Consider the following 25250-nt stretch of genomic DNA (forward strand, 5'->3'; position numbering starts at 1 on the left):
GGAACCTGAGCAGACGGGTTTAGTCTTGCAGGGAGGTTCTCCCTGTGTGCCTGGAAAACGTCTGTGTGCAGACACATGGTGGGAGTGTGGAACAGAGGGACCCTGATCCCTGCCCTGACCCCCTTTTCTAAGGTAATGTGATATAACATGTGCACAGGGGGGCTCTTTGCCACATGGAGCCATGTTCCCACCACATTTCCCCCGGGTCCCCATCTTATTACTTTTTATTTTTATTTTTTTGGTATGCTGAGATTAGATGCCCACAGCTTGCAGCTCCCTGAGGAGGCGCTCTGATTTCGGTAACTTATGTAGAGCACTCCCATCTTGCTGTCCCCACGCGCGCTGCCACAGGGAAGCGGGGGTGAGGGTGCGGGTATTGTTCCCCTCCTGGGCCGGTTGTCTCTCTGTACTCCCTGGCTTCTCTGTAAAGTGGTCTAGAGGTTGCACGAATGGGACCCTCATGGTCATCCACCCCATATCCAGCTGAACCAGCAACATCATGCAGCAATCTCTGGTACTGACCCCGAAATTTCCTGTCTGCAGTGGTCTTTGTCTTGGGAGGGGGTCTCACGCCTTATGAGGGTCTCTGATATCCCTGTCCCTGGGATGCAAGTCCCATGCAAGACTTGCTCAGCTATGCTCAGCGTGCTCTGTGTCATGGCCCCAGACTGCCCTCCTGGCCTCCTTGGGCTTGTTGGGACCCAGAGGGCTGAGGTGAAGGCGGCACAGGGGAGATGTACGGCCATGCCAAACGGTGGTGGGGTGGTGATGGTAAGAAGCTGGAGGTGCCAGTTTCCTCCTCTGCCTGTGGGAGTCTCTGGGAGAGGGGAGAGGACCTCCCCTCTCTTCCTTGCCTGGGGAAAGGGAAAAGGAAACATCATCTTGGACAGCACAAGAGCCACAGGGAACAAGTCGCCAAGCTCAGCCCTGCTGCAGGGGGCAGGTACCTAGGTGGGATATAAACCCAATGCTGAGCCGTGGACACTGAGAGGGAGGCAGCAGGCCCTCCCTCACACTCTCTGGTTCTGGTGTACCTGTTCCTGTGAGTGTCACTGGCTCTGCAGCCACCTGGGCAGGAGACCATCCTTGGGCATCCCCGGTGGGGATGTGAGATGGGGAGGGATGGTGGCTGGGGGCAGAGGGAAAGGGACCTTCAAGAGTGAGAGGGACTGGGTCATGGTTTAGGGAGTTGGGTGTCAGAAGTGGGGGTGTCAGACCCTAATTTAAGACTCTGGGGCAGCAGGGGACACAAGGTCCTGCTTTGCGGGGGCAGGGTGGGGTTAAAGGACGGGGCAGCAATTCAGCACAGTGCCCACAGGAAAAGTCTGAGACTGGGGGAATTCCTGGGGAAACATCGTTCTTCCAAAGAACCATGTAGGACCCCGCACCTTAACTTCACCCGAACCCACACCTGTGCCACTTTCCCCTCCTCCTGCAAGAGCACAGGGCTGAGCAGTGCTGCAGGGATGGGGCTGGGCTGTCACACAGGAGCAGGGGCAAACAGTCCAGCAACAGGTTTAGTCCTCCCAGATCAGCTGCTCGTCACCTTGGAGATGTCCTAGCCTGGCCATGACCTGGTCAGGCAAACCCACCGCCCGGACCCAGGGCTTCCCCCCCTCTCCATCCTCCACCCTCCATCCTCTTCCTCCCCCGGGGCTGGCGCCCCGCCCCGTGCCCGGAGGCGGGACCGGGACCGGGGCCGGGGCCGGGGCCGGGACCGGGGCCGGGGCCGGGGCCGGGGCTGGCCGGGAGCAAGAGCAGGCGGCACGGAGGGAGCAGGTGGAGAGGCAGCCCCGCAGCACGCATGGCACCCGGCCCCTTCCCTGCAGCCCCGCACCCGCCGCTCACCTCCGCCCCGCAGCCCCTGGCTGGGATGCACGGGTTGGTGTCTTCTGGGGAACTGATGCTTTTGGTCCAAACTCCCCACCGGTGGCTCTGATCTCCTTTGCTGCCCCCTTGACCCCCAGCCTGGGACCCTCGGCCTCACTGCCACGGTGGGGATGCTGACTTTCCTCCTGGCAGGCTGTGCCAGCCACCTGCCTGTCGCCTCGGAGTATTTTCCCATCATGTGTCCCTGCCTGGCTGGGTCGTCAAGCCCTCTTAGCCTTTGAAAATTCCCCCCGCTTCACCAATATCCTCTGGGGCTGCTGTCTCTTTGGCTTTCCGGTCTTCACCCACCCTAATCCTTGGCCACATCCTATTGAGACCTCGCTCTTGGCTGGTCCTGTCCCTTTGGAGGCTTCGAGAAGAGAGGACAGCTTCACGTGGAGGTACAGATGGAGATTGTCCTTCTTCAATAGGGTACTGGCTGCGGCGGGAATGATTTGGGAGCCATGGGCCATCGGCTCATCCGTGGTCTCTCTGGAGCTGCAGTCTTCCTTGTCAGCGTGACTCTCCTCTCCGTGCGGCACCGTGGGGCTCAGGAAACACCTCGGTACCCGGGGCTCAGGGAGGGGATGTCGGGGAAGCTGGAGCGACAGAGCAAAGCGAGCCCAGAGGATGGAGGCAGTGGCAGGGGGCAGAAGGACCTGCAAGTCCATCCTCCGGAGGGATACAGAACTGAGGGAAGCCTCACTCTTGGGGACATTTTCATAGCCGTGAAGACAACCAAGAGATTTCACCAGAGCAGGATGGAGCTGCTCCTGGACACGTGGATATCCCGGGCCAGAGAGCAGGTGAGCATGTGGATTTGGACTAGAGAGGGGGTGTTTGGTAACGGGGCAGGGATGGGGGCAAGGAAGGGGGGGCTGGGCGCTGCAGTCCCACCCAGTACTTTGCCTCATTTTCCCTAATTCTCACTTCTGTTCAAGTTGAAAGGGGGATGCTACCCAGCAAAGTGTTTCACTGGTAGCTGCTTCATGGGAAAAGCTGGCAGAGAGGATGAAGAGCTTGCGTGGGCTCTTCCCATGAAGGCTGAGAGGACGAGTGCTCTTAGCAGGCATCACCTGCCCCTAACCTAAGCCTGACTTTTTCAGCTTGAGGTGGAAGGGATATAAATTTCCTTTTTTTAACCAATAACACCGCGGGGCTGCAGGCAGCCTGGGCCACACCAGACTGAGAGCACAGACCGTCGTGGGTCTGTATGAAATGGTGGGTTTCTACCTCCTAGTGCCATGAGTTAGCTACATTTCCGTCTGAGTGGCACCCCCTGGCCCTCCATCAGGATGCCCGCATTGCGCCTGGGCACCCTGCGCCCTGGGGACGGTGTGGTGCAGCAGGCAGGAGAGGGAGGCAGGAGGACCCAGAGGACCTCCTGATGTGCGGGAGAGCTGTTTGCAGCCCTGTTCACTCTCCAGCACATTAGCACACCCCAGGCCTTGCTTTTGTGGGCAGGTCCCCTCACGTGCATGATCTTGAAGTGATGTGGATGTATATTTGATTATTTATTTATTTTTTTAACTGGGGGCCTGATGTTTCCACCCTTTGCTAAAGCAGAGTTTGGAGAGTTTCTTTCCTGTTAGAGGAACTGATGTGGGGCACCACGTTGGCGGTGCTGTGCAGACTGGCTTACTGGTGGGCAGAAGTTCTCCCCAGAGCCCGGGTGTTTCTCTCCCTCCCTTGCAGAGCTGCTCCTCGAGAAAGAAGAAATCCTGTGGCTGCCCCCAAAGGGTTGTTTGGGATTTTTTTTTGCCTCTGCCTGGGTGTGATGGGTGCCTAGAAGACAAATTCAGGCCTCAGCGAGGGAGGGGGACGGGGGCGGAGGTATTGGGTAGGAGAGCGCTTGAAGCAATGCAGGGTTTTCTGGGTAAGGGTGGTTTTCCACTTCATGGTGCTGCAACTGTCTGGTCTGCTGCGGTCGTCACAGGAAGCCATGTCCTATTTTGAGCACGCTTCCTTTCCTGTCTGTGCGTCCCTCAGCATCCGAGATGTCCTGCTTCCTCCTCCAGATGCACTTCTCCTCTCTGCCCAACCTCATCCCAGCAGCTCTTTGGAGAAACCAAACCCAACCGCATGGCTGCACTGGCATTAAGATGTCGTGACTGGGGCTTTTGGGGTGGGTTTTTCAGGAGCAGCTCACTTTCCCCTCCTCGTATGTTTGACAAACAGGCGCCTGGCCATTCCACTGATGACAGCAATTAGATACCAGCTCCCCAGATTTGTTTGGCAGGCAAACGATGTCCAAACCTGGGAAGAGGTGTTGAATTTTCCATGCTGCTGCCAGCCTTTAGGAAAGCTTCACAGACTGAGAGGGAGAATAGGAAGGAAGGGTAGAGCGGGAGTGTCAGTCATTTTTGAACAGTGTTTTTTCATTGTTATCAATTTTTGTTGCAAGCTCAGTGTTTTCCCCTTCCCTCCTCAATTTTCCATGTTTTTATTCTGCTTCTTTTTTACTAAGTGGCCTTGAGGGCAGGGAGCGGGGGGGGGGGGGGGAGGTAAAGAGAAGTACATGAAAGTCAAAAGCCTTTTTTTTTAAAAAAAAAATAATACTGCTGCTGGAGGTTTTTTTGGAGGTAGGGGAAGGGGTTAGTTTTGAAAAAAATACAATATAGAAACCTCGCTTAGCAAAAAAAAAAAGAGCTCTCAATTTGGCAAAGGACATTTAATTGTTGTGGGGCCAGGCATAGGGCATCAGACCCTTATTGAGGCTTTGTGGCGAGGCATAGGCTTTAAGAGCCAGTCTTGAGGAGATCCGGGTCTCAGAAGCCCTCGATATGCAGAGACTGCCTCCTCCTAGGGCTGACCCACCCTCTTAATGTCTCACTCGCCCTTACTCGTGGCTGGAGAATGATTCAGTGGGTCCTTCTCTGCCGGTGGCCAGTGGGGAAATTTTAGGAGCTGGCCACGCTGCTGATGCCAAACCTGGTTTCAGAGCTGATTACCTGCATGGTGTCCTCCCGGAGGAAGCAACCCAGACCTCACAAGTCAGGCTTAGGTGACTGTAACAGGAGGCAGGAACAGCTGTGGTTTTTATGGCAAGGAGAGACTGTACGGGAGCCAAATTAAAAGTCCTCTACCTTGGACTCTGTCAGGGCAGACAATAAGAGAGAGAGACATTTTCCCTGAAACTGCACTGTTTAAACAGAAGAGAAGATAAGCAGCTGGTGGGAGACGGGGAAGGGGAAGTGCAAGGTGGGCACGCTTTGCTGGACAATGCTCTGCTTCTTGAGAACTGATCCACAACAAGCTTTCCACTGGAGCTTGCTGTGGAAGATGTTTCAGCGAAAAGCCTTTTTCTCAGAAAAGGTTTTGTCTAAACAGAAGTGTTGGTTTTGATGATTGTTTAGGCTGGACAACATCTTGGAGTGGATTACATTCTTGGCCCCAGTAGTTTTGATGGAGATAAGTCTAGTTTTCTTGCCTGAAATGGCATTTTGTTTGGTAACATAAACTAATTCTAGCACCTCACCTCCTTTCAGAAACCCAGACATCCAACCAACTGAAATTAAACCTTTGAATGACTCATCCTGAACTGGCTTTAACATTTTAAGTGTTGTGAACACACCATAGATTTTGAATCTGTTCTCCGGGCAGGAGGCAACAATAACCCTGCTGCGGTGTTTGCATTTTGGAGTGGGTTTCCTCCTGGACAAGGGAAACCCTGGGAGCCTGGGAAATAAATGCAGCCCTGGATTGTCAGATTCCACATCTTTATTCCCTTTTCCTAGTTTTTCCTTGCTAGGCTACTTTCCCAATTTGGGGTGAGGAGCTCTCAAAGTCTAGTGTTTATCCATTGTGTGGGCTCTTATGTTCATGGAGAGCCACCAGGCAAAGCTGCTTGGCACCAGTGGCTCCATATCACTGCTGGCACTGCCATCCAGCAGACATCCTTTCCTATCCAGCCATCTTCTCCACTCTAGATCAGAGAGATGCCTTCCGTGCTGCACCCCGCTTCAAGCCCAGATTGATTGCCCTGCAGCAGCAGTGACAGCCACCCCGGGCTGCTCTCAGCAAGGATGGGAGCCAGGCAGGAGGAACCGTGCTGGGGCGATGGGATGCAAGAGGGAAGCTGAGGCTGAATGGCTGCTCAAGGAGCCCACAGGCTGCCTGCCAGAGCGGGCAGCCTATGTGCGCTGAGGCACCACGACAGGAGATCCTGCGTGGCCCTATAGATGGTCTGGTGGAGAACAGGAGGGTGGATACACCCCATTTGTCTGCAAGGGACACAAGTGACACTGCATGTTCCTCTGCTTGCACATCCCCAATAGGGAGAGTAGGTCTGGCGTGGCCAGAGAGACCTTCTGAATCTCTTCCAGGCTATATTAGTATGGACAACAGCAGATGGTGTCTCCTTGAGAAAGACAAGTCTAACCAGGCCAAATACTCTCCAGGCAGGTTTTAGCTGGAGCCCTCCTCTCTCTCTCCCATTCCAGCCATCATGCGCAGCTTTGCCGAGGGAGACGTGGCAGCAGTTGCTCGGATGCTGGCAGCATCTGCTCTTCCAGATTTCCCACTCTCAGAGGCATGAGGGATGGCAAGATGAAGATGCAGGCAGCTGCCTGTTCTGTTGTGATCTCCTTCAGGACAGAGCCAGGGCACACACACCAGCATCTCTGGAGAACTGCTGCCAGGTGTACCACGGAGATCAGAGTTTGGGAGAGCCAGAGAAATGAGATTTGCCTACCCCTCCCCACTCATAGCCCCTTTTTCCAGTTCTTTTGGAAAGTCTGGTGTTCCCTGTGGTGACAATGCTCCTTCATCTCTGGGTTCCCACAGATACATGTCGGATGTCTGCAAAAAAGCATTTCCCACCTTGCATAAAGGGGAAGGTGGGAACCTCGGAATTTTTTCACAAGTAGGAAAACTGGGAACAGATACAGATTCCCATTTTAAGTCAATCAGATGCGATGTTTATTAGCTGATTTTATATCTGTAAGCAAGTCATTTCCAGCAACAACGTTTCTGTTTTTTGAAAATGTCAGAAAGTTTCAATGGTTTCAGAACACATTTTTTTAAGGTGAAATATTTGTCATAGTGGAAATTTCTGGCTCTGACACGCTAGCGAGGGAAATCCCGTGCTGCTGACAATCCCTGCCTTGCCTAAAGGTTGCGATACAGTCCCCTGACCCAGAGCGACTCCTTTTCCTGAGACTTAACTAATTGCTTCTTGTCCCGTGATCACCTTGAAAGTGGTTTTAACTAAGAGACTTTACCAGTGGGGTGGGTAGGGAAGTGCGTGTGGCGCGTTGCTGCAGCTCAGCTGTTGGAGGGTAATTCGCCAAGCCGCTGTAGCACGTACATTTGAGATCACGAAACGATCCTGCCGCCTCTGCTCAAGCCAGGTGGTCTCTGAGGGTCCTTCATTGCCTTCCTTTACTGTGCAGAACATTTCTCTTGCCACGTCCTCCTGATGGGGGCACGTCTCCCGAATGCTGGGTGGGTGCGGGGAGAAGTAGAGAGACTCTCATCTCCTCGTCAGAGCTTTTGGGAGCAGTGATGGCTGCTGGAGCTGTTGTCTGCCTGCCTCGTCCCCTTTGTCCCTGCCCAGGTGCTGCATTTAACCAGCCTGTGGGCAGCTGGTGGAGAGACTGTTTACGGCTCGCGACTCCTTTTTGATTTCATGAAAGCTCATTTTCTGCCTGAGGAAAGCTTTTCTCCACCAGCCCTGATCCCCGCCTGGCCCTGAAGAGGGGGAGATGTGCCATATAATGGCAGTGAGGGGGATTAGAGAGGCCTGGGGGTGGAGGAAGAGGAGGAGGAGGAGGGAAGCAGCAGGGGGCTGTGCACACTTAACACACAAACAGATGTTCTCCTTTTAACCCGAGCATCATTCAGCCATGGTGCTTTCGTTTTTCTACTACCAACACCTAAGCCAGGGCTCCCTCACCCCCTCACTTGGTGTCGTGGGTCCCCTTCTCCCTGTTCCCAAAGTGGCAGGGTGTGTGTGTGTGGGGGAAATGAAGCCACACAAGCGCTGACAATTGTGCCATGCAGGAAGGGAGAGCACGGCCGTCCCTCTGCTGAACTGCTGCCTGGCAGGGGGGCACGGCAGCAGGGGCTGGAGTGGGGTGACCATGGTGAGCATGTCCAGCTGTGGGGAGAAGAGGGTGGGTGACCAGGAGAAGCACCAGCTCCAGCCCTGAGGGTAACCTCCTTTCCTTGTTTCCCCCAGACCTACGTCTTCACCGATGAAGAAGACGATGCCCTGAAAAGGAGAATGGGTAACAATCTGTCCTATAACACCACCTGCCCCCTGCCTTCAGCCTCTGAGCTGCCACGGCCTTGGGAGGGGGTCCGGCATGAAGGCTGGGTCTCCTATGCCAGTACTGCCTCTTGAAGCACACCTCTCACCATGTGCTGTGGGAGGACCCCAAGCTGCAGCAGTGACAATTTGGTTTAGTTGGCTTACCCCAGGGCATGCAACCAACGGGAGGCAGGGTGCTGTCTGCCTTAAAGCATCCCTGGGTGGAAGCAGCCCCCGAGAGAGCCCTTCAGTCCCCACACCCTGGCTGGCAGCAGGCAGGGTGGAAGTGCGGTTGGCAGGTGTCCTATTCTTGGCCAGGATGCTTGGCTTTCTCCAGGTTTCATCTCCTGGTAGGGGGAAGGATGCAGCCTACATCACCACGGGCTCAGATGCTTGTTTTGGGGGGGTCACGAGGAAGCTGGCTGTGAACAAACCCCTTCCCTCCTGCCCAGAGGTCCTCCCCGTGACCACGTGAAGCAGGCCAGCTCCAAGCTACAGCCTTCTCTCTCCCGGCAGGCGACCACGCAGTCTTCACCAACTGCTCTGCTGAGCACAGCCACCCGGCCCTCTCCTGCAAGATGGCTGCTGAGTTTGATGCCTTCCTGGCCAGCAGCAAGAGGTAAGGCAGGGCTACCACAGGGGGAACCCTGAGAGCAAGAGGCACCCTCCCTTCTGCAAACCTCTTGTGTCTGTTTCCATCTCCCCCCAGTTGGTTTTGCCATTTGGATGATGACAACTACCTGAACCCTCAGGCCCTCCTGAAGCTCTTGTCCTCCTACTCTGCAACATGGGATGTTTACCTGGGGAAACCTAGCCTGAACCGACCCATCCGAGCCTCTGAAACACTGCCAAACAACCAGACGGTACAGCCCGCGGTGGTGGTGTGGGGGCCAATGGGTTGTTTTTAGTGATCTGGCTCATTGGCCGTACATGTACCCAAAAGGAGAGACAGGTCCAAAGAGAAACAGGAAACAACTGAAAACTCACTGGTCTTGTCTGAACATTGTTGTAGGTGTTGACTCATTCTGGTAGCCAGTATAGGTTAGGGGCGGATCTGCTGGGAAGTAGTTCTGAGGAGAAGGATCTAGGGGTCCTAGTAGACAGTAAATTATCCATGAGCAAGCAATGTGCCCTTGTTGCCAAAAAGGCCAACGGAATCCTGGGCTGCATAGGGAAGAGTGTGGCCAGTAGGTCGAAGGAGGTCATTCTCCCCCTCTACTCTGCACTGGTGAGGCCACAATTGGAATACTGTGTCCAGTTTTGGGCTCCCCAGTTCAAGAGGGACAGGGAACTGCTGGAGCGAGTCCAGCGAAGGGCAACTAAGATGATTAAGGGCTTGGAGCATCTCCCTCATGAGGAAAGGCTGAAAGAGCTGGGACTCTTTAGCCTGGAGAAGAGAAGGCTGAGGGGAGACCTTATTAATGCTTACAAGTATCTAAAGGGTGGGTTGAAGGAGGATGGAGCCAGGCTCTTTTCAATGGTTCCCAGTGACAGGACGAGGGGCAATGGGCACAAGTTAGAACACAGGAAGTTCCGTTCAAATACACAGAAAAATTTCTTTACGGTGAGGGTGACAGAGCACTGGAACAGGCTGCCCAGGGAGGCTGTGGAGTCCCCTTCTCTGGAGATTTTCAAGACCCGCCTGGATGCAGTTCTGAGTAATGTGCTCTAGGCAATCCTGCTTTAGCAGTGGAGTTGGACTAGATGATCTCTAGAGGTCCCTTCCAACTCTGAAACTCCATGATTCCGTGACCTATGGAGGGTCCCATGTTGCTGCTATGCCTTTGGGTACCTGTCTGCCAGGAGATAAACCTGCCTTGGTCAGCCAACCTGCTGCTGCCAGAAGGAACTTGGCTGCTCCAAAATCCATGCTGTACCGCTGGCAAGTCCTTCTTCTGGGCAACAGTCAGGTATCTGGGGTGACAATAGGGCTGTATTTATCCTGGCATCAAAGCTGGGCTTCCAGCCTTCCCATCTCAGGGAGTATGGTATTGTCTGAGCTTCTGCCATTGATTTTTTCTCTGCTATTTCTCTCCAGAAATCTGTGCGCTTCTGGTTTGCCACAGGAGGAGCTGGGTTCTGCATCAGCCGCAAGCTGGCAAGCAAGATGGTGCCGTGGGCCAGGTGAGCTGTGTGGCTGGTGAGTATGGGAGCCTTTGGTGTCGAGGAACATGGCCACGCATTAGTTCCTGGCAGCGTCAGATCTGGATTTGTATATGTGGTGGTGTTTGCAAGGGTGCAGAGCGCCACATACTACACATCTGCAAGCATGTGGGACTGGAGCAAGGATGGTCTGACACCTAATTAAAAAGGCAAAAGCAGGCACGTCAGCAAACTTGATCATAGGATGACATAATGCCCTGTCCCCAGCTCTTGGTTATTGCTCCGCACTCCTTCACATCCCTTTCAGCTTCCCCTGACTCTTCCTGAGTGCTTCCCCTGTCTGCCTGTCTCCTATCCCCTTAATCTGCCTCTTTCCAACCTCCTGTACCACCCTCCTGAGCTAATTTCCCATTCCCCCACCCCAAACCCTCTTCAGCTTCTCACATGTATTTTATGGTAGACCCAGACAGAAGGATGATCTGTGACCTAGGCTAAAATGAAAGTGGCATGGAGAGAGGCATGGATAGATAACACCTAACCTGGCATAAAGTCTGCCGCTACTGTGTTAAAATGCTTAAAACGCATTTGACCTAGCTGAGGGGTGTTATAGTAGACAGTGTTTCATGCTGTGTGGCTGCTTCCAGTTACAGGAGCCTTAAAATTGGGTTTAGTCTGTCATCAAAGGATGGCCAAGCGTGTGGTGTTACATTGCGGTGGAGCCATGGATGGCTTACTCAAGCTGCAAGAGATCGTCCTGTTTCTTCTTCCTCCTGGTCCTGGCCATGTGGTCCCACTGTTTCTCTTGTGCTGGCTTGTCTGACCCCTCAGGGGCTCAGTGCAGCACACCTAACAGGTGGAAAAGTGACCCAGCAAAGTCTGCCAGCTCTCTGCATCAGCTCACCCAGGAGCTGGATATGTACCAGGGACAGCACCAGACAACTGGTGGGACAGTATGGCGAGCAAACACATGCCCAAATCTTTGCAGGTGGAACTCAGGGATTTCTTGCGTAGTTCTAAGATTTACTCTGGTTTTCAGTTAAGTCCTTCATTTATCTCCCACCCAAGTGGATGCCTGTATCCTCCCCTACCCTTGTCCTAACCCATGCAGCCATACTCTCTTCCAGTGGTGGGAACTTCCTGAGCACTTCAGAGCTCATCCGCCTGCCTGACGACTGCACCATGGGTTACATCATTGAGTGCAAAGTGGGCGGGCAGCTGCTGCCCAACGCGCTCTTCCACTCCCACCTGGAGAATCTGCAGCTCATCCCCCCATCTCGGCTCACGCAGCAGGTGAGGAGGGGAAACAGACCAAGAGGGAGGTGTGTGAGGAAGGAGAGGTGGACGAGGGGAGCTGACAGGCACATTGCCCCGTTGGTGGCACTGACGTGGATTGAATCAGTTGTCTGCTCTTTTGGGGAGGCTTTCCCGACAAATGCTTCTTTGAAATAAGGAGCAGATGTTGCCTGCAACACGGATGCCAGTCACAGTGCCCCTGGGGTCAGTGGTGGGGAGAGAGCACATGTATGGGGAGTGATGGGAGGATTGAGGGCGTCCCTGTGGGAACGTGGCACAAGGACAAGCAGAAATGATGACTGATTAGGGAAGGGGCTTGGAGATGACACCATGTCTGCCTTGCGTGGGGAGATAACAAGGGGAGTAGGGGGCTTGGAGAGGCAAAGCGACTAGCATGGTAGACCACGGAGGAGAGGTGAAAGGCAGAGGCCAAGCCAGCAGAGAAGGGACCAGAATGGCAGCTTTTGTCACCCAAAGCAAGTTCCTTGATCTTGAAATCACTTCAACCTCCCTGCTCCTTTCTCACCACCCCTCTTTGCAGGTCACCCTCAGCTATGGTGTCTTTGAGAACAAGCTCAACGTTATTGAACTCAGCGGCCCCTTCTCACCCCAAGAGGATCCTTCTCGGTACGGGGCTTGAGTGCTCTGGGTGTTGCTGCCACGGGAGCCCTCAGACAACAGGCTGGGAGGGGGAGGCAGCCAAATGGGGTGCAGGAGGTCTAAAGAGTGAGGGACAGAAACCTCGCAGTCACATGGCTTATTGGGTGAGGAGCACACCAGCATGAAGCTGCTTGTGAAAGCTTACAAACTTTGCAAACCTTTTTGGATGAGTGGGAAGCAAAGGAGTATCAAAACATTTTATTTGGACAATTTCTGAGCCAAAAGTATTGCCATTTATTTCACATTTTGAGACTGAACAAGCTAACCTTTTACTTCTGGGACAGGAACAGAAATGTTCTTTTAAACTCAGGAAAGGAAATTCTGCTTGCTTTTTCATTTTTTGTTTTGCTGAGAAAACTGAAGAGAAAAGAGAAAAAGGTTCACTTCAGGCTGACTGCAAACAAAAGTGTTCTTTGATTTACTTTCTCCGCTTTGAGTGAACAAACCTAAAGTTGTTATTTGCAGAGCATGGGTAGGAAGCTCCTGGCTGGAGATATAGCAGGGGTGGGAAGCAGCTAGGCGACGAAAAGAGCATCAACAGAACCATGTACCGGTGGCTGGTGGGGCCCATCTCCCTGCCTGTGATCAGGGTGAGCCATGGACTTGGGCTACATGGGCAGAGCTGGACTCAGTGTCGGAGGGAGGCTTGACTGCTTAGCTTTGCCAAGAAAAGGCATCTTGAGGTGAACATCCAGTCCCGGAGCTCTGTAGTGCAGGGTGGGTGCTCAATGTGGGATAGGACATGAGGGAGAGGTCTTCCATTCTCCAGTTTTGCGCTGGTGTAAAAACTGTCACCTGACCTTCCTTTGCTCTGTCCCCAGCAGGTTTCGATCACTCCACTGCCATCTCTATCCCGACACCTCCTGGTGCTTGCAGGCTGTTGGCTGGTGATGCCTGAGCCTCAGCTGCAGTGGGTCCTGGTGACATCCATTCACCACATGCATGTAGGGGGTGGGACACCGAAGAAACTTGGTGCTCCCAACTTTCCCTTTTCTATGGTGGTCTTGGGGCTGTGTGGTGGCTTTTTTGATCCTTGCTGAATACCGGTGACACAGGACAAGAGACAAGATCTGTGCCAAGAGGATAACATGGGCTGGACACATGGATGGGCTTCCCTCCTGCACTGGGATACATGCAAGGGATGGGAGCAGTATGCCTTTCTGAGCAGATCAAGGACTGGGTGGTGACTGCTGGGCATCTGAGTAGAGATGAGGACCTGCTGCTGCTCTTTGCTGTGGATTCATCTTGCTGGACTAGAAAGGCTCTGGGTATGGGTAACCAGTGCCCAACTGAGGATGGCTGATAGTGTGTCACAGCCCCAGCCTCTCTGAGCAGGACTTCTTCCTCTGTATCTGCCTGTGCTTTCCCCACCACCCACTCTTCCCAGCCACAGCCCCTTGACTGAGTTTCTGCTTAGTCAAGGTCTACAGAAATGGAAAATGTGACCATTTCTATGCTGAATGAGTGCTGGTAAAGCATAGTTCTCTCCTGGCAGAGGGGACATGGGCAGGAAGTACAAAGAATTGGGAATCCCCCCGCCTGCTGGGACAAAGGTGTGGGGTGGGGAAGTCAGGAGGAGACAGATCGAGATGAGGATGGTTCCCGCACCGAACACAGACGGCTTGATCTTGTATGGCCCTGCATTATTCCTCTCTTTTTACCTACTTGATATGGGGTCAGGATAATCTCTTGCTCTAATTACCAACCTGTCGTCTGAGATTAGACTCCAACTCTTACCTGTGAGAGAGGAGACATAAAGGATTAGGACTGACTGAAAGAGAGGAGAAAGGAAGAGATGGAGAAGGAGTGCTCAGGAGCGGATTAGAGGTTACAGCTTTATAATCTTCTCTGTGCCCTGACCAAAAAAAAATTAAGTCATGAAGGAATGGAAACAGCAAGGCAAAGAGCTTTTTATCTCTGTGTTTCTTTCCTACAGATGCTAAGAGCGGCTTTCTGCCTTCCTGCTGTCCCTGCTGAGTGCAACAGGCCCAAATAGGTTACGAGCTTTCTGGCATGTTTGTGGAGGGTCTTTTTCTCAGCCTGGCATGAAAGCTGGGCACTTCTGCCTGATGGGGAATGAACTTTGGCACCATTTTGTCCTTGTACACATGGTTAAATGGTTGGGGAAAGAGCGTTGCAGGGAAAGCTGGAAGGCAAAGAAGCTGTTTTAAATGGCAGGTGGTGCCACAAACAGGTATTTCTCTTTAAAGAGCCTTTCAAAACACACTGCTGGGATCTGTGAAAGATTCCTGTAATCTCCAGATGAAAGGACAAATGCCCTTTCTCCAAAGAGCTGCTTAGCTTTGATGCTGCTGATGTGACTAAGCCTGCTGCTGGTGGGCTGGGAGAGCCAAGGGTGACTATCGCTGCGCCTCCACCGTTTTGAAAACTGGCCACCCTGTCGCCTCCTCCCCACCCTGACCACCACGCACTGGCATCTCCTACACAGCACACGAGGTTTAAAGGAAAGGTGTCAGAAAGACCTTCCACCTCTCCAAAGGAGGACCTAGAAACGAACGAGCATTTTAATTTCTGGAGATGCAGAAAGCAGCAGCCTATAGATCTGTTACCCAGCCTGGTCATTCTTACCAGCATTTAACCAGCTTGTGAACCAGCAGAGAGTCCAGCTTTCTTCTCTTGCACAACATGCCTTTGAACTGGAAATTCATCTGGAGCGGGGACAGGGGCTAGCTGATGCCAATGACCATTCCTTGAGTCGTTCCAAGCCCTTGGCTCACACAGCTGCGAGAACCTAGGAGCCATGTAGCTCAAAAAAGAGACACACAACTATTGGAAGACAGGTGCAGCATAAAGAAGTCCTGCCCCACCGGGCAAATGATTTGGTTTGAACTTAACCAGAAGATGAAAAATGTGAGAAGAAATGGGAGTCTTCAAGAGAAATCTACACTACCCGGATATCTTCTTTTTTCCCATTCAAGCTCTCAGCTGTGTTGTTAATCGAGTCTTTGAGCGAAAAAGCCAGTCCTATCTGTAGATGTCCTGGTGACAATCAAAGCTAAATGCGATTCATATGCCCAGAGAAGGAGAAGAAACCGATAGACTGGACTCCCTTCCCCAGGGAAAAGCAAGGCAGAGAACCTGGAGGCCCACTTTGGATCCTGGCCTCAGCTGGTCTGATTTGGCCTGGTGCCTTTTGCGTGGCTGAAGATCAGATGCTAAATGGTTTGAGTCCTTGAGTGGCTGCATGGGGACCAGTTTAAAACTGAACTTCGTTGCTGGAGCAGTTAAGTGCCACTTCTGTGGAAAATGTCTTGTCTCATAAGGAAACCGAGAACAGATGAGAAGATGTCTGGGGCAGAGCATCTCTTGGGCTGCAGAGAAACGAATGACAGAAAAGTCCTGTTATGCCTGTGACGACAATGCGCTGGAAAGAAAATAGCTTCTCGGAGTCGACAAAAGAAACCAGGTTTTCTCTAAGAACAGAGAGACAGCTTAAGGGGACATTCACCACATGAAATCTGATCAACGTTAAAACCTGAGTTAAAATTAGTTTCAGGAATGGTTCGTGCCCCTGGGGCTTGCTGTCAGATGTTGTGGTTTTACAGTCTCATTTTCCTAGTTTATTAAAATGTTTAGCTGCTTGGCAAAATGAGAAACAATCTCACGTGAAACTTTTCAGGGGGCTGTCTTTTTTTATTCTCTTTCATAATTTTCTGATGTAACTGTTAAAGTTTTTGGAAAGGCTCCACTGGGTCTTTTTTTTTTTTTCTTTCTCTATTTCTTTTTTTATATCCCTCTCTCCTCTCTCGCACACTCCCTTTTCTCATTGCAGGAAAAAAATTCCTATCCCAAGAACGAAAAGGGATGGAGACGTGGTCTTTTTCTTTTACTGGGGAAAATGGGGTCAAAGTCAAAGGTGTTGGCATGACCCTGCTGTTGTACAACATTAAGTGTAGTTCAAGGACTCAAGTACAGAGACCTCCGCCTGCCCAACACCATAGCAACCAACACTATTAATGATGTTTAAGCTGTATACTGAAGATTCAGAAAAAGGAGAAGGAGGGGAAAAAAAGCAGTTACAGTATTTGAAATGTAAAGTATTAAGTGAGGCTTTCATGTTAACAATATCCTTTCATTGCTTTCCCCTTAGCTGTGAGGAATTTTTATAAGGAAACCCCTATTTGACAGTGCAAAAAAATGCTAATGACTATCCTTTCTTTAGGAGGAAAAGAGAAGTTAGTTGAAATAGGTGGGAAACTGCAGTTGTTGCTAAAGGCTTGCAGGGGAGAGAGAAGAATAGCAACACCAGACAATGCTTCTGTCGCTGGTGCCAACTCCACTTAACAACTCTGCTGCCAAAGAAAAACAGGTTTCTAAGCCACTGTGGGATTTACCCAACTCGTACCCAGATCGCAGCCTTCAGCTCTCTCCCTGGGCCTCTTGCTAAAGATGCAGCCTTCAAAAGATGAGCAGTTTATTAAGCAGAAGCTAAAAAGTGAGAAATAGGAACAGGAAGAAAGGAGATTGGAAGGAAAGAAACCACCAAGTGGGTCTTTGGAGGACAGCAGGGGAATTTCAGCTGTCCATTGAAAGGGCTGTCTGGGAGCTTCCCAGCAATAGTGGGAAAGGGGGTGTTGCCTGGACCGCCAGCTCTGGATGTTTTTGTGATCAGGACAATTGTAGCCCACCAGTGCCAGAGGGGATGCCAGCCTGTGAGTCAGAGTTCACCTTGGAAGAGGTGAGATCAGGTTGGTTGGCCCCAAACCTCTTCTTTTTCTTTTTCTTTTTTTTTTTTTTTTTAAATATATATATATATTTAATAACACTCCAGAGAAGGCAATGTGTTTTCATCTGACAGGTATACTCAATTCCTTACAGCATATTTGGCCTCTTAATTTGAAGGCTTCCTCTGCCCTTGTTTACAATACAGGCTCTTCAGACAGTCCAGGGGTGGGATCAGCAGCTCTTTTCCTTCATTTATTTAATTTCTGTTATCTTCAATCCCTGAAAAACCAAACCCTACAAGACAGCTGGCTTGCTCTTTTGCACCACTGGCCACCAGGGGTCTACACACCTGAGCACACTTCTGGGGTGGATGCAAAGGTGAAGGAGGGTGTCTGACTCCTCCGTTCGGTAACTGCATGAGCACAGAGAGGTATGCACCATCCTTATGCTCTTCCTGTAGGTACCTGCTAGCAGCTGGTGCCAGGGATGGGATTTCATACTAACTGGGACTTTCTTCTGTCCCAAATACCACTGGGCTTATTGCTCCACTGAAGAGGATGTGTTACCATAGACATAAGCAAGGCCAGGAAGAAGAGCAGCATCACAAATGTACAAATAACTGTGTCTGTTCTCACCAGCTGATGCAGGAATTCTTCCTCTAGACTTTCTGCCCAATTACCTGGGAGGTTAAAGGAGTGCAGGCCTGAGCTGCTGTTGCCCAGTTGGCATTGCCTCTTTAAGGCTGTTCCTTGACAGCCTGAGATTTTTGTTGCTCCCTGTTTGATCCAGGTTGGACTCCAAGAAAGCTGGGAACTCATCTCTCGCCCTGTTTGAGCTGTATGTGATTAATTACAGACCCCAGGAATGGGCTCCTTGTCTCTCTCTCATGTTTAAATTGCCTTCCAGGATTTTGCAAGGCTGAGGAGCCTCTTCAGATGTTACATCTGACTGTGCCTCGGTCAAGCCTCCCTTAGTTTTGCTGGGAGCTGCATCTGATTCATAGTGAACTTTGAGAATAAATTAAAGTGAGTGCTTTGCACATGGATTTTCTGGCCCTGACACTTGTGCTGCTGCTTGAGAAGAAGACAATGTTGATTTTAGCAACATGAGAAAAAGTGCAACTAAACAGGGAAATTGGATAGGGAGAGATGCAGCTATTCTGAACCCCCTCTTTCCCCATCCCTCCCCTAGAAGTGGGGCACAGAGGGAACCTGCAGCTGGTGTCTTTGGCCACAGCATATCAGGTGGAGGATATGCCATGAAATATCCAGCATTTGCACTGACAGTGAATCCAGCAGCACCCGTTGTGAGCCAAGGCCAGCTTGTGCTTGGTGCTGGAGAAAGAGAAAAATGGTACCTACCCTGAAGCACTTACAAGCGGAATCAGGGTGGGAACAAGGGGAGGGCTTACAGGGTGAATGCGACAGTATTGTCACATCTATAGAGTGGGAATAAGATGGTCTTTAGGACAGTGAGGGGAAGAGTTCAGGAGCAAAGATCCCTCTCCACCCAGAAATACCATGAAGCAACAGATCTGAAGGATGGCTGATATAAGCACATGGGAAGGAAGAGGTGAGGGGTGAAAAAAGTGGTTTGGATAAGAGAAAGAACCAGAACAGGATCTACATCTTCATGGCTGTGTTGGCAACTGATGATCACTGGCCTGAGGACGGGTACCTTGGGGCTTACAGATTCAACAGAAAGAGGTGAAAGCTGGAAAGAAAAAAGCAAGGACTGTCTTCCCCTACCCACACCCTCAACACTTGCCTGTGGCGTCTTGCTCATGGCTACCCCAGTAGCACAGGAGAAGATGTGGGGCTTGGAAAGAGCATTGACCTCTAGTTTGTGCTGTGTGTCTTCTGCCTGGGGAGACCACATGTAACTCAGCTTTCATGAACACTCAGAGAAGCAGCAGACTGGGGCAATGAGCAGGATGGACGTGCTGAAAAGACTCTGCCCCTTCTTCACTGCCCCACCTTCTCCCCATTACCATCAGCTTTGGCTGGAACGAGACTGACTGCAGAAGCTGGCCAAGCTCTCTTCTTGTGATGGTGTTTTATTCTAGTGTGCAGGGCAGAACGCTCATCTCTGGGCTCTCGGACAGGCCTCTTTCCCAGAGGCATTGCGTGGGGTGCAGACAGACAAGGTCTCGGTGCAGCTGGTAGGGAAAGCAGGGCCCCTCCATACCCCCCTCCCTTTCCCCCAGCATTCAGCTAGTGTTGGACGGTGTCTGTTTTTAGAAAAAGTCACAGAATCAACAGCTGAGCTGATTTTCCGAAGGGACATATAAAACAAACAGCCTGCCATCTGCTCTATTGTCCTGGAATAGCGGATTGGAGGGTGGGGGAGAGGGAAGGAGGAGAATGAGGGGAATGAGAAATGGAGGCGGGGGAAGAGGGTGGGAAGGAGGGGGAGTGGAAGAGGAAAAGGCAGAAAGGGGAGGCAGGGAGGTCATGGCGGGGAGAGGAGGGTGAAGGTGGAGGCTGAGGGGAGAGAGACAGAGAAGGAGGTAAAGAAAAAGGGGAGTTATGTAAAAATGGGGATGTGGTGAGGGGAGAAGACCAGGAGACAGGAATGGGGGCAAGCAGGGCTTGCTTGGGATCACCCTGGCTGGATCCCCGTCAGCACTGCGAGTCACAGGGGCAGGTACTTCCAGCACCTTTCTTCCTTGCTGAGCCAGAGCCTGACTGCAAAAGAAACAAACCGGACTTAGTGGCCTGGATAATCACCCCTTCCACCTACACAGCCCTGCCTGCTTGCCTGCCGCACTGCCTCCCTCTCCCCTCCCACCCCCCCCATGCTGGCTTTTATTGAGTGCCGCAGGGCAGGGATTGAACTCCAGGTTTGGCAGCAGAATAAATAACAGCAACATTGGCCTCTCCAGCCCGGGAGGGAGGAGGGCTGGTTTTAATCAAAGGTAAATAACAGTCGGTATTCTCTGACCCTTAATCCAATTTCCTAGAACTAGAGAATAATGTTCCAACTTGGACACGTGGTGCTGGCCCACAGGAGAGGGGTGACTACTCAGCCAGCCAGCTGCTGGGCACAGCACAGCCAAGGACAGCAGAACTGGGGGAGATGCCACAAGCCAGGTAGTTCATGCTGGCTGGCCTGGGATTGTGCTGTTCTCTTCTGACTCTTCCTCGTGCATTTTCCTTGCTTCGGTCACCCCAAAAGATGGAGCTGGTGTGCTGGCAGGCAGCACATCCTCATGAAATGTGGACCCAGTCGATTTAAGTCTCCCTGATTTGCTCTGTTGAGCTGCTGCCCCGTATCTGCATCCCTGATGGGCATTTTGTCTTCCACAGTGACCTTGTGAATGGTGATTATGAAGCCTGAAAGAGGGTAGATTTAGATTAGACATAAGGAAGAAATTCTTCACTATGAGGGTGGTGAGGCACTGGAACAGGTTTCCCAGGGAAGTTGTGGATGGCCCATCCCTGGAGGTGTTCAAGGCCAGGCTGGATGGGGCTTTGAGCAACCTGGTCTAGTGGGAGGTGTCCCTGCCCAGGGCAGGGGGTTGGAACTAGATGATCTTTAATGTCCCTTCCAACTTAAAGCATTCTATGATTCTATGATTCCATAATTCTGATTCTATGATTCTATGAAGTTGTGCTTGCTGTTATATGGTTGTGGCAGGAATCACCATGGGTTTCTGCTACATGTCAAGTATGAGCAAGATTCCAGTGTTGGAAAGAAATGTTTGTGCTGTTACTACTCTGGTAACACAAGGGTCTGTGTGATTGGACAGTTTGCCCGACAGTTTGCCCTCTGACCTGGTCACATCTTAGAATCACAAAGAGTTAAGGACATGGTGTTACCGAGCTATCAGGAGGTTATCTAGTCCTGCAGCAGAGCCAACCACCTTACACCCCTTCTGTCAATGTTTTTCCAACCAACTCTTAAAACATGTTGTTCTGATCCAGACTATTAGCATCAGATTGGAAAACTAGGTTGCTGGTAATAAAGCACTGGTACCAAGTTGATCTCTGAAAGACAGGTTTGTTCTGCAACTCTGTGCTAACACTGATTTGTAGCTGCTCATGGAGCAACTCTGTCAGGCTCTTGGGTGCTGCTTTCTCCTCTGCTGGGCAGATGATTTGCAGTTCTCTGGAACAAAAATGGCCTGGTGAGGCCAGGACATGTTTGGAAAGAGGCAGAGACACATACTAGAGCTGAGGACAGAGGAGGCCAGCTCCTTTTCAGACCTTTCATCTTGCAAAATGACCTGGCAGTCCACAGCAGGGGCTTGAGCTGCTGTGGAGACAGAGCACCTGTCCACCCTGTGGGTGGACCACGGTTTTAAGACCACTTTTCAGACTAAGCCTTTTGTAAGCTTTAAGGACATGGAGAGAAATCTTTTCACCAAAAGCTCCCTGGTGGTGAATGTGGCCCAACACACACAGCACTCATGTGACTGCCAATTCCTGGTCATACAATCTGGGCAGATCAAGTGCAGGCGGGAAAGATGGGTTCCATCCTCCCATCTCAATCTCTGTTCTTCCAGTGTGGATGCTGAGAGCCTGGGATCCAGCAGCAATGCAGACAGAGAGCACCCGGACACATCGAGGGCAATACAGGCTAGGAGTACTGAGAGCCTACCCCGAGGAAGAGTGAGGTCTGTCCCACACAGAGAGGCCAACAGGATGGCTGATCCTTCCAATGACCTATCCAGACAGGTCAGAAATGCAGCTCTGGAGATGTCTCGTATTCATTCAGCTTCTCGGCTGCTTTCGTAACTGTTTGAAGTTCCCGGAATGGCCACTGCCCTCTGTGCCGGGAAGGGGCAGGAGGAGAGGGGCTGTGGGGCCGGGAGGCGGCAGGCTCTGGTCAGCACCCTGGACAGGGACGGGCCCGCTGCGACCCTGCCCTCCCTTGCCTGGCTCTGCCTTGCCTTTCTTTGCTTCCCTCTTCTTTTCTTTGCCTTCCCTCTGCCTGTCTTTGCCTTCCCCTCCCCTCCCTTGCCTTGCCTTCTCCTTCCCTTGCCCTGTCTTGTCTTCCTTTGTTTTGCCTTCCCTTTCCTTCCCTTGCCTTGCCTTCCCTTCCCTTTGTCTTTGTCCAGGCTGGCGGGCAGCCTCCTGGTATGGCACGACCCCGCTTTGGCTTGCAACCTGCACCAGACCTTTTTTGCTCTTGCTTAAGAACAAATACATAGTGCTATGCCTCTGTACGCAGCTGCTCTGGAGCTGTGGCTTAGATCTGGGTTATTTTTTGCAGATAAATCCTCTTTTCTATCAGATTTGACATCAGGCAATCCCTCCAGATCCCTCCCTTTCTCAATGTCTGACTTCCCCCTTCTCTTTCCTGCCCTGCGTTCTCTTTCCTTGTATCTGTGCCCTTCCCTCTATATGCCTCCCTCCCCTTTTCTTTCCCTATAGCCAGGTCCCTGTGAATATCATTTCATTTGCTCGCTTTCTGCTGCTCTGCATCTCCACATTGCTCTTGGTGTCTCCGTTGCCCTCAAATGTATGTATCTTACTGCTTTTCTTTCTGTGTCTTTTTTTCACTCCCTCTCCTGGTTGTTTCTCTGTGGTCATTTCCACAGTGCTGTGAGTTTATCAGAGAGCCCTCTCTGCCCTGGAGTTCTGCGTGTTGAGATCAGGTGCAAAATACCTAGTAGGTGCTTTTTGGGGGGGGGACACTGCTACAGCTGATGGAGCTTAGCATCGTCTGCAGGGGTCTTAACCATTTCACACTCTGCCCCTTGCCTTCCAGCTGATCTGAGGAGGAAACTCCAGGGTGGTGGAGGCAGAAAGCAATCACAGGAGAAGGAATTAAAGCTACAAACTGTCTGGGAGAGAGCTTACTGGCTGATGGATGGGTGGATTGGGTAGGGCTCTGATAAAAAAAATTTCCCATATCTCAGAAGAACTCTGGTCTTTGTTTTCCTCACAAACTGTCCCCACACAGAACAACCAGCCTAGGAATGGGGCAGAAGGCCATACAGACCTGGAGGGAAAGAGAAAGCTTGCAGAGGGCTGTGGTCAGGGCTCATTCCAGGAATCCAGTGCGGATTTCTATCTTTCTGCTCTTCTCCTCAGACTTCAGTCTGGATGGCACAGGAATCATCCCTGGCTTCCACTCGGGACCTTTGCAAACCCTGAGATGTCCCTGAAGCAAGTCCTCAACACTGCTGCAGGACACCAGTAATGTGCATTGACTTGTTTGGTAGGAGCTGGTGCCTAGCGGGCAAGAAAACAGGCTGAGGCCTTTGGTGCTACTTGGAAGTGATCCAGTTTGGGATAACGGGATCTCAATTTCAGTCGCAGAAAATAATTTTCATTCACAGGAGCCCAGGGAACTCCCAGCCTGACACCATGTCAGTTAGGATTTAGCCAGGGGACCATGGAGAATGGGATCCATGCCAACACCTTAGGCATCTGGATTTGAGTAGTGAGGAGAAAGGAAGCAGGTCTTGGCTGCCTTTCACTTCTTTTTGGGTGTCTTTTAAAATGGTGGCAGTGACAGGCCTATCCACAGGTAAATGGATAGCAGCAGTTGGGGACTGAGTAGACAGATCTGGAAAAATAGCAGCGGCGTTCCACTTTGCTTGCTTGCATGCTCAACAAACCACAGCATGACATCCAGAAGAGCTCACCAACTGTTTGGAAGAGGCAATGGATTTTCTGTCAAGCTGGAGTTGTCCTCTGTAAAGTGACATTTACATTTTTACTAGACAAAGTTTTTCTGACCTGCGATTCTTCCAGCACTTTGGGTTAACAGGAGCAGAGGCTGGCTCCGCATTGTCTGTGGCTCGACATTTAGATGACTGTCAGAGAGGGAGAGAGGGCAGTAGTTTCAGCAGTGTTTAATGAAAAGCTGAGGGAAAGGGAAGTAAAGTTTTGCTCCATCTTGGACACTATTAGTTCACTTTTTACATTTCTCTAACCCAGGCCAGGGAAGAATGATATCCACTCGTAGCTCCCTCCCTGGCAGAGAGCTGCCATGCGCGGCATTTCAAGACCACAAGCAGTCCTAGTGAGGGTGGCTATGCTACGTTAGTCCCATGCTGAAGTCTCTTGATGGACTGCATATCTAAGCAATTTCAGTGTCTTCTTCCAGTGCAGGACACAGCACTGTTCCACCTGCTGAGGCTGCAGGACACCTTTGTTTGCTCCTTTAAAAACAAACTCCTTCCCCTGCATGTGTTTTGCCCTTTTTATTTCTTTTTTTCTGTCACTGCTTTGTAATATTTACAAAAAGCAATTCCTGATGGAAGTGCTCTCAGGGCTTAGCTGCCTGCCCATGACATGTGGGAGGAAGTTTCTCCTCGGGGACTCTCCTCCAGGACTCGTCTGGGACTCCTCTCTGCTCCATCAGTACCCCCTGGTACTGGCATGTCCAGCACCCCACTGCATCTCTCCCTCATAAGCCCCCATATACTTCCACACAGCACTGCAGTCTCAAATCCAAGCCATCTCCCTGGATAATCCACTTTCCATTACCTCTTTCCAACTAAAAATTGACCTGAACAGTAACCAGACCTGGTATTCAGCATTTCTGCAGCACTTGAGCTTGGAAGGAGCTCGAAGAGAGCACTGCTAATTAGCTCACATCTTATCTGTCAGGTCAGTGTTATCCCTGCTTGAACGACTTAGATACCAAAGCACAAAGTGACCAGCTCCACAGAGGGACCTGAACTCCTCGGATTGCAATCTCACTCTCTCCTTCTCTCCTCTGCTGATAGCAATAGAAGGTGACCTCTGTAGTTCTGGAGCCCAGAGATAGCGTGTCAGGTTTTCTGCCGGTGCAAATCAGCATAGATCCACGCAGCTTCAGACCCCCACTCTGTGTGCACAGCCTTGGGAGATTTCTTAGCACAACCTGGGAATCTGCTGGCGGGTCTGAACCTGGGTGTCCTGGGTCCAGGCAGAATGATCTCAGCTTTCCCTGCTGGTTTTGCCATTGCAGACTGGCATAGTCAAAACACAGGGAACTCTGGAGGAAAATTCAGGATGAAGAATGAAGACAAGCACATCCCAGTGTGATGGAGGCTCCCAGCCACCCAGAGCAGGTGAATGGCCAGCATGTGTTGCCTCAGCTCTGTGGAATCATAGAATCATTCAGGTTGGAAAGGACCTTTGAGATCATCGAGTCCAACTATTAACCTAACACTGCCAAGTCTACCACTAAACCACATCCCTAAGCGCCGCTCATTCAAAGTGGCCAGACCACCCTCTCCTGTCACAGGGTCAGCCATCTAAATGGCACCAAGCCTCAAGGGAGAGACTGTGCTCCTCCTCGGCCCCCCTTTCACCACACCTCTGATTTTCTTGCCTCTTGGAGCAAAGGAGCAGGGGATGGACTTTTCCTCCTATGGAATTGGGAACATATCCAAAAGCCCCTGGGATTCCCTGCCACATCTCCGCAGCAACACTCGGCAAGC

At 51.5% G+C, this 25250-nt stretch overlaps 2 protein-coding genes across 2 annotated transcripts in view; one reads left to right on the forward strand and one right to left on the reverse strand.

Moving 5' to 3' along the window:
* GGA1 (golgi associated, gamma adaptin ear containing, ARF binding protein 1) overlaps positions 1-25250 on the reverse strand; it is a gene marked incomplete at its 5' end in the record, with an annotated part of 295702 nt that overhangs the window by 70484 nt on the left and 199968 nt on the right. The gene's annotated exons all lie outside the window — the stretch shown is intronic.
* Positions 2334-13069, forward strand: MFNG (MFNG O-fucosylpeptide 3-beta-N-acetylglucosaminyltransferase; the record flags this gene model as incomplete). The annotated part of the gene is made up of 8 exons (XM_082498280.1): positions 2334-2675; positions 8051-8099; positions 8639-8741; positions 8832-8985; positions 10161-10246; positions 11350-11515; positions 12060-12145; positions 13000-13069. 8 exons carry the CDS (start codon positions 2334-2336, stop codon positions 13067-13069), a joined length of 1056 nt encoding a protein of 351 aa, XP_082354406.1.

Source organism: Vanellus vanellus (genome assembly GCF_965231255.1).
Source record: "Vanellus vanellus genome assembly, chromosome: 1".
In the NCBI taxonomy this organism is placed as follows: Eukaryota; Metazoa; Chordata; class Aves; order Charadriiformes; family Charadriidae; genus Vanellus; species Vanellus vanellus.